The sequence below is a fragment of the Phalacrocorax carbo genome, assembly GCF_963921805.1.
Source record: "Phalacrocorax carbo chromosome W unlocalized genomic scaffold, bPhaCar2.1 SUPER_W_unloc_2, whole genome shotgun sequence".
Classification (NCBI taxonomy): Eukaryota; Metazoa; Chordata; class Aves; order Suliformes; family Phalacrocoracidae; genus Phalacrocorax; species Phalacrocorax carbo.
Genome location: NW_026990253.1, coordinates 1,480,771 through 1,489,379, shown reverse-complemented (window position 1 = coordinate 1,489,379; position 8,609 = coordinate 1,480,771). Strand labels below are relative to the sequence as shown.

At 43.8% G+C, this 8,609-nt stretch overlaps 1 protein-coding gene across 1 annotated transcript; it reads right to left on the bottom strand.

The window, feature by feature from the left end:
- Nucleotides 1-1,060: 1,060 nt before the first annotated feature.
- LOC104051440 (follistatin-like) lies at nucleotides 1,061-8,124 on the bottom strand. Its single transcript, XM_064439898.1, has 6 exons — nucleotides 7,919-8,124; nucleotides 5,170-5,361; nucleotides 4,521-4,739; nucleotides 3,933-4,157; nucleotides 2,703-2,933; nucleotides 1,061-2,016 (listed from the first exon to the last, which is right to left on the bottom strand). The coding sequence occupies exons 1-6, from the start codon at nucleotides 7,998-8,000 to the stop codon at nucleotides 1,934-1,936; spliced, it is 1,032 nt and encodes a 343-aa protein (XP_064295968.1). The 5' UTR covers nucleotides 8,001-8,124; the 3' UTR covers nucleotides 1,061-1,933.
- Nucleotides 8,125-8,609: the final 485 nt, after the last annotated feature.

Sequence of the window (8,609 nt, the reverse complement as noted above, 5' to 3'; positions counted from 1 at the left end):
TATTCATAGATGAATACATTATATTTGCTTTGGATAATGTTAAACAATCCATAACAAATTAGAGTTTACTCTACAGCAGGAACACCCTTTAAATATAATCTGTAGTTAAACAAAATGGGTAAGTCAACTTTTGCTCTCAAACTTCAGTTCAGCAAAGTACTTAAACACTTCTGAATAAGATGCTTTATGGTTTTATGCAGTATGATAGAGAAATTTTTATAAGTGGGGCCTTATTTGGGAGAACAGCATAACCCAGGTAGCATTTTGGTCCTTGCTGTGCTTATGGTTGTTACCTTTCTTCAGTTTACTGCATTAGTATCTACTCTTAAAAGTGTGTCCAGCCTGAATATTGATTCATCAAAAAGAATTTCTGAATTAACCTTCATTTTGGGGGCAAATAATTTCCAAGTGATAATGTGTTTTTGATGGTTTGGGGTGGGTTTTTTTGGTCTTTTGTGCTAATTGTTACACATCATGCATTTAGACAACTAGGCCATGTTTTGCTTTTTCTATCGGTCATCTAAAATGGTGATACAACTTCAACCCTCAGTAACACGGATCTGAATCTTAGCAAAAATTCAAATGCATGTTCAAAACCTCCTAGAAATATGAAAATTAAGTATGTCCAAGAAACGACAGACTTTTTATTTAGAGGATGGAGAGGGAAACAAAAATGCCAAATCTCTTCTCCTCTATCAGTGTACTTGGATTTAAAATTAATTAATACCAAAGAACTGGAAACATTGCTCCTCTCTGAAAAAAGGGTTTCTTGAATCAATGTCAGCTGAAAGCTTTGGCCTTAACCAGTGCATTTTGCTGCTACGTCATACACAAGCCTCCTTTCCCCTAACCACCAGTATGTCTTCTCTACACCAGAGGGCCAGAACCCTTTAGAACCAAAAACTGAGGACTGCCCCTAGGGAAAACTCCATTTTTTTATTTTTTCACTCATTGTTTATTTACAAATACACATTATAACTTTTATATACATTGCACATTTACATGGTAGAAAAAGTACAAAACTATATATTTAAATGAATTTATATTTAACTCACCATGTTTGAAAATATAAAATGACATCAGAAAAAAGTATTATGAAAAGCAAGAAACTTGAACTGATAAAGCTTTGATATAACTTTTAGTGACACACTGATTGGGAAAACAAAACTTTGAAAGTGGTACTGCAAGACTATCTTAAGGGAAACACATGACAAAACATTTATGCATGCCAAAAAAATAAAACAAACCCTTTATTCTTATTACAGTTAGCCCTGTAGTTATTAACAACCTTCATAATCTGATTTCTTTGAGTCCAGAATGCATATAGTACAGTATATATGCTCAGCACATTGAAATCACTTCAGTACATGATGTGATCAGAAGTAGATAAAAGTAAAGTGGAAGAAGATTCCTTAAATATCACCTCACTGCACCCTGGAAGTATATTTAAGTCAGTTACAATGCCTTTTGGTCAGTCAAGATTCCTTGTAAACAAAACCCCAGGAATCTTTGATGTACAGAACCAGCAAGCAAAAAATCCAATAAATAAACATAACAGAAAAGGACAAGCAAGTTTGTTAAAGTGGAAAAGAGTTAACATCAGTGAAACAAAGAGATGAAATCATGAGGGTAAGCTCTAAGGAATGGACTTCTATAGTTTACAAGAAAAAAGAAAAGCTTAGCTTTACAAGCAAGAGACCTCAATAAATAACACTGCTCTTCCCCTAATGAATAAATTTCTTCAAAAAACAAGGTGTACAGTCAACCAGACATTTTATGTATAAATTATAAAACATGACATAGTATAAATAAATGTCTACCAGACTCAACTATATGTATACTTTTTTTCTCCCCAAAATAAATAAGCATACACTTATTTACAGTATGGACATTGATTTTGTGCCCAATGGCTGTTCCAATAGTGATGGAGGTTTTACCACTCTAAAATGGAAGATATAGGAAAGCTGTAGTCCTGGTCTTCATCTTCCTCTTCTTCCTCTGGGTCTTCATTAATGGCTAGATGGGGGAACACAGGGGAGCTGTTGTTTAAATAAGGACAACAGCACAGAAGCAGCTCAGCGCATGTTTTCAAACAGCCATAATACAGCGTTGCATTTTATGTGACTTGTAGTGAGATGCTCTTTGGCATCTGCTGTTATGCAATAAGGTTTTTTATACACAATCTATGAAGTCGTAACTGCAGAAAGTTCTGAAGAATCAATGGATCAGGTTTTATTGGCAGATTCCTGAAATCAAATAAAAAGTGCTCGTGTTCTAGGTTTAACTGCTTTGTGTCCTTCATTCAGAGTTAGTAGAGGCAACTGTGCTAAACCAGGTGCCCATGTGCTACCATTAAGCTTTTTTTTTTGGACACAGAGTTTATCCGGATGTTAATAAAGCAATCAGCGAAGTACATGAGAGCAGACAAATCAGGAAAAAAATCACTAGAATTACGCTCCTAGGGCAACCCCTTTCTGACAAAATGACTTGTCCTCAAAATAGCTCCAAAACTCCAACTTGAAAGCCAACTGGTTGTTGGAGATCTATTGCATTTTATCAGTAACTAAAGTGTACGCGTGATAGAGACATACTTATATGGTACCTGTACCGTATCTTGAAGCTCTAAATCAAGCTTTCTTATGTTTAAAGGCATAAGTCTTCATTACCTAGGGATTGCCTTCAGAGTTAAACATCTCACTTACAGTTGCAAGATCCAGAGTGCTTTACTTCTAGAAGCACACCCATGGAGCAGGCTGCCTCTTTCATGGCACACTCGCTTGGGTAAGTTGTGTTATTGCTGGCACAGACTGCCTCATCTGACTTGCTTTCAGGGCATGGCTCATTGCAGAGGGCGCACCAACCTCTGCCAACCTTAAAATCCCACAAGCATTTCTTCCCAGCACTGCACTGAATGTCTTCACAGGATTTGGCTTCTAAAAATATACACAAGATACTAGAGGTAAGTGAAAAGACAAAGGAAAAAGAAAAACAACAACAAAAAAAACAAACTCCCTTTCCCCCGTGAACTGTGAATAGACAAAGCTCAGATGGAGTAGATGGGATACTTGCTGATTTTACTAAAGCAAGTAGTCCTTTGGACACCATTGCCTGTCTATATGCGGGGGAGGAAAGACAGCTGTGCCAGCAGAGCTTGGCCCTGGGAATACAGAATTACATTCACCTATTGTACATGACCTTCCTGCTCCATTTGTTGTCAGTGGAAAGTTAGCTCCCCGAATTAGCAGTAAGTGCAGAATTTGCCAACACATTCAGCATTTCTAAATAAATTATTTTTAAACTAACCCACATAGAGTAGTTGTCTGCAAGATTGTAAAGGGAATTCACCTCAATTTATGCCAACTAAAAGCAGCCTGGGACTCCCCAAATCCCCCCAGCAGTTCTGGGGAGCAGAGGCTGCCCTGAATGTTCTTCCTCATACATGCTTCATTATCACTCATGTCAGAATATACAGAGATTATTTTCCTATCTTCACCCGCCAACTGTCTCCAAACTCTGCAATATTTTTAAAGAGGAAAAAGTGATCAGATGTCTCCAATTAAGTTAATGCAAGCTTTGCCAAGACCACTTGAAGACAGTTGTTTCCAGGAATCCGGATCCACTGAACATTGAGACCTTGTTATGCTGTAACCATGTCATCATCTATTTAATGGCAGGTACCCATGGATACTAATGTCAGCACCCACAGTGATAGCAAGAGAAGCAGGATCAGGCCCTCTACTCGCTCACCCCTTTTGCAATCTTTTCTGGGGCAAAGCTCACATTGGCTCTCCTTTTCCTGGAGGGGAGCACAAACCTAGGTTGCTGGAAGTCTCTCCTCCCCCCCAACTACATCCAATTCCACACACGAAATTCTGAAACAGCTTAGCCAGGAAGCTTCCCCCACCCTTACCCCCCCCGACCGAGATACCTACTGATGCATTTTCCTTCATAGGCTAATCCAATGGATTTGCCCAGTAGGCAGGTAGCTTTCCTCAGGTGGCAGGCACTGGCGTAAGTTATGCCGTCATTCCCGCATAGATACTGTTCAGGGGAGGTATGCTCTGGGCAAATTTGATTACATGTCACACAGTAGGCATTATTAGTTTGATCAACCACACATGTGGAGCTGCCTGGGCATAAAACATCCCTACAAGTCTCTGAAATAAAGATGGAAACACACAGTGATTAATAGAAGATCCCAGAGCCCCAGCGAGGAGTGAATGGGTGACACAATGAATAAATGATCAGATAAAAGCCTTCAGCAGCTCTCTGCATTTAAGGGCTGCTGAAGGAAACCTTCCCATCTCAGGGTAGCTGGTGGGACACAAGTGCTGCTAGACTGTGGGGTACTCTCAATCCAGCTATGTCCTTGCTTGTTGAGCGTGGTTTAGTTAGTCTCCCAGCATTTGGAACATCACTCTGGTTCCTGTGGGGAAGTACATCCAACAGCTCCTCCTCTCTACACTTAGATACACACCCTTTGGCATTTGAGGGAGATCGGGTTAGATTTGCAAACCTACTTTTGCATTTGCCCTGATACTGGACTTCAAGTTCGGGCTGTTCTTTACATCTGGCTTTGAGAAGGGCACACTCGTTCCTGTAGGTTTTCCCATCTAAGCCACACACAGGGCCCTTCCAAGTGATATTAGAGCAATCCGGAGCACAAACACACCGAGGTTTGTTCTTCTTGTTCATTTTACATTTCTTCCCGGGTCCACAGTCCACGTTCTCGCAAGTTTCTGATGGAAGGAAAGAGGCACCACTTTAGTACTGAGCGTGCAGAACAGACCTGGTGTCAAAACTGCTTAAAAAAAAAACAACAAACAAAACCAAAAAAAAACACCACACCGTGACCCCTGAGCATGAAGAGAAAACACCTTTCCCCTCCTCCAGAAAACACCACTTGAGGGAAATTCCCCCCGCCAGTGAGGGCAGGGGGGAGGGAAGGTCGCTCCCCTCCTCCCCCCGATGTGCACGGTGGCCGAGAAGAAATGGGGGTCCCCTCACTGATCCCAGGGGTGGTACGAGACGTGCTTCAAACTCCCATCGAGGAAGAAAGCAGGACCGCGCTGTTTCCCCCTCCAGCTCCTTCCCCGCTCCTCCTCCCCCAGCCCAGTCCCTGCCTGAACCGCTCCTTAGCAAGAAACAACTCGCCAGTACCCCCCTCACCTTTGCACGGGATGCAGTTTGGGGCTCCCCCATTAAAAATCATCCACTTAAAAAGCGTGTTGTCGTTGACGTCCTCTTCCGTCCACGAAGTTGTCAGGCGGCCGGTCTTGCAGCACTCCTCCTTGCTGAGGTCGGTTTTGTAGAGGACCTGGCAGCGGCCGTTCCGCGTCTGCCGGAGCCAGCAGTTCCCAGCTGCGAGGGGGGCGGGGGGGGGGGGCGGGAGAGACACCCAGCCGGATCAGTGACAGTCACCAGCGACCCAGACACAACACGTGCGCCTTACAATGATTTTTAATAGACTGTGTAAAATGTGTTCATCTGATTCGTGTCAATATGGAACAATGCTAGAGTTACACGGTGAAGTGTGACCTTCTAGCATTTGACCGTTCTGTTTGTGCTTGTGTAACCGAGGGCCGTTCAATTGACTTGTTAACTGTCTTAATGGTTGGAATGTTGATTGGCGATTTAAGTTAATTGTTCAAGATAATAAATAATGCTTAGGCCAGTCAAGAGGGCGTTAGCAATGAATGCTGCATTGACAAGAAGCCCCCTAAAAAGATACAATTCAGTAGAACTTCAAGGACTAACAGTGGAAACACCCTGCTACAAAGTAGAGTGACCAAAAAGACTTGCCTGCCCCCCCCCCCCCCCCCCCCCCGTAAAGAGCATGCGGGCTAATCTATATGGCAAGCGTGGCTAATTTAACTACGGCTGACCAACGGCAAGTGGAATGCTTATCACTGACCAATGAGTGTAACCTTAGGCGTGTTTTTACTAATTGTTATTAATTAAGTAACTGAATATAAACCCTGTAATTTTGTATGACGGTATGCACGTTAGGCGGAAGGATCCCCCGTGCATCCAGCGCTGCTTGCTTGTCTCTATTCAATAAATTGTAAACTTTGATTGAAATTCCGTTGAAGGCTAAATTAATTATAACAGACTGTTTACTTTTATTTCTCCCATTTCATAACCCACAGCTACTCTGGCCAGTTTGGGAGTGCGGTTTATAAAAAAAACCAAACACCAACCAAAAAAAAAAAAACTAAACAAAACCCCAAAACACCCCACACCCCAAACTCAGAAAGAAAGGACCCGATCAAAACAGGACGAGGCACTTTTCGGAAGTATTTATTCCATATGTAGAGCAGAAGGAGCACTGCCGGCACGTGACAGAGGCTTGAAAAAGGATGTGCATTTAAAAGAGAATAAAAAAGAAAATCGCGCTTGCAAATTCCGTCCTCCTCCCCCTGCCCTCTCCTCTTAGCGGCTGCACAGCAGCATTGTTTTAGTGCCGCACAGTTTCAGTCCCAGCCCATTTTGCAGTCTGTACGAATTGGGAACATTTGCTGTTAGCGAAGTCTTTCGAAATCTCCACATTTTGCTGCTTCTATTAACAAATGCCTTTCCCTCATTAATATAAGTTAGCAGAGCTAAAAATAAAAATTAGCAAAGTGCACAAAATACAAGGGCACATAGAGTAGGAGGTCCCTACAGAGTTTTAAAAATCGATCAAGCTGGAAAAGCTATAGGTGTCGTCTCTCCCGCAAGCATTTCAGAAGAAAGTACCCTGTCCTTAAACCGGATAGAGTGGGGATGTTTGGGGTTTTTTTTTGCCTTTTATTTTATTTTTTGTTAATATTATCCCTGTTATTTGTGGAGTCAAGCCAAGAACATTTGTCCAAGCAACCCCCCACCCTTTTTAGCTGGAGAGTTTTGGTTGGAATGTCTCGTGAATAACCAATGTGACTTCTCCAGCAACTCAACACTAATTGATTCTGGTGCTAATCCAGCCAGGGCTCGATCCTGCCTCCTTACTCCGATGGGAATGTACAGCAGCGAGGGGTCAGGATCGGCCAGCCGAGATGTCGCTGGGCGCGGGGGAAGATTGCCCCACCCCTCGCCAAAAATCATTGGACAAACAACGCCCTTAAAAAAAAGTTTAGCGTCTTACAGTTGCCTACATTAGCTTAACTTATGCTCTAACTCGGTGGGGGGAAGAAAAGAAAAAAATAAGAGAAAAAACCAGTGATAAAACAATCAGTGATAAGACAGCCAGGTTGTGGTTGGAACACTGTCAAGATAAGGGAAAAAAGCCCCAAAGGTAAAAATCAATATTCCCTTGTGTCGAAAGAGGGATCTTAAGAGTTGTCAATATCAGGTTCGAGTTTGGTTTTTTTGCATAAAAAAACCCCCACCCTTATTTAAGCATACTCTTCAGTGCGGGAGAGTTTACAACACAGTAATATTTATTCGCAAAAAAAAAAAAAAAAAAAAGAGGGGGGAGGAAATTCCAGTATTAAAGGAATGTCCCGAAAGTGACCAGTTATTGGTTTCTAAAAATGTCAGCTGTAATTGTGGGGCTCCCCATCATCACCTCTCCTTCCGTCAGGCAGGCGAGATAAATATCTGAGCTAAATTGCCAACAAATTTTGAGCACTCATTCGGGAGCCGAGACTGGGAAAGTTCCCTCGCGATGCTGTTCTTCATTCATGCTGCATAATAACAATAAATACCAAGAAACACCCTCATCTGTCCTCTGTACCTATGCAGAGCAGTGCGAAGATCCGATCAAAAATGACACCTCTGCACCTCGGTACAAAGCAATCCCATGCTCACAGTTAACTTCTGTCCTGTTGGACCTTGGAGAGAGGCTTTTAACACCGCAGCAAACTAAACCGTGCCCAAAAGACAGAAAACAATAGTAATAATAAAGAAATATATCTGCGAATAAACAATCTGGTCTTACCCGGCACTGTGTGATCTTCCATGAAGTGGCACAGAAACATCAGGAGTAAGAGCATGCCCGGGTGGATTCTCTGATTTAACATCCTCAGTATAGCAGGGAGCGAGAGAGCCACAGAAACAGCGTGAGGGGGAGTAGAGAGAGGGAGCGAACACTAGCCAGCCTGCTTATGATCGCTCCATTGAATGAACGTCAGGCTCTGAATGCAGTCTCTCTTTAAATCTATACGGGGGTCCTAGCTGTCTGCGGTGGGCGGTCTCTTAATGTGTGTGTGTCTGCTCGGGGGTGGGGAGATTTAAAAAGTTCAATGTGAATCAGGTGACATTTTCCACCTTCTGGAAACCCTCTCCAATTATCTGCTTTAGGTGCACGCACGCACCGGAGCGCACCCGCGCAGCCCCACGCCAGCCCTGCGCGGCGGAGACGCCGGAACTGTTAGCGCAGCAGCGGGAGGCAGCGCAAGCCCCGGCCGCGCCCGCGCCGCGGGGTCAGGCGATCCGCAGGGGTCGCCGCCGCGCGAGGGGCGCCCCTGTTCCCCCCGACGGCGTGGGCGGGTGCGCGGAGGCTGCCGGGGCACGGAGCGGCGCCTGCCTGCCCGTGGTCGGCTTCGCGGCCGCGCGAAGTCGCTGCTAATAATAAAACCCACTTCCCGCACCACCGACGGGCGGGAGGTGGCTGGCGCGCACACAGCTCG

Excerpts from the sequence above, each read along its gene's own strand:
- LOC104051440 (XM_064439898.1), bottom strand. The coding sequence starts at position 8,000 with ATGTTAAATCAGAGAATCCACCCGGGCATGCTCTTACTCCTGATGTTT. Across the intron at positions 4,740-5,169 it reads AAACTGCATCCCGTGCAAAG|AAACTTGCGAGAACGTGGAC; the intron begins GTGAGGGGGGTA and ends TCCTTCCATCAG. Across the intron at positions 2,934-3,932 it reads CTATGAAGGAAAATGCATCA|AAGCCAAATCCTGTGAAGAC; the intron begins GTAGGTATCTCG and ends GTATATTTTTAG.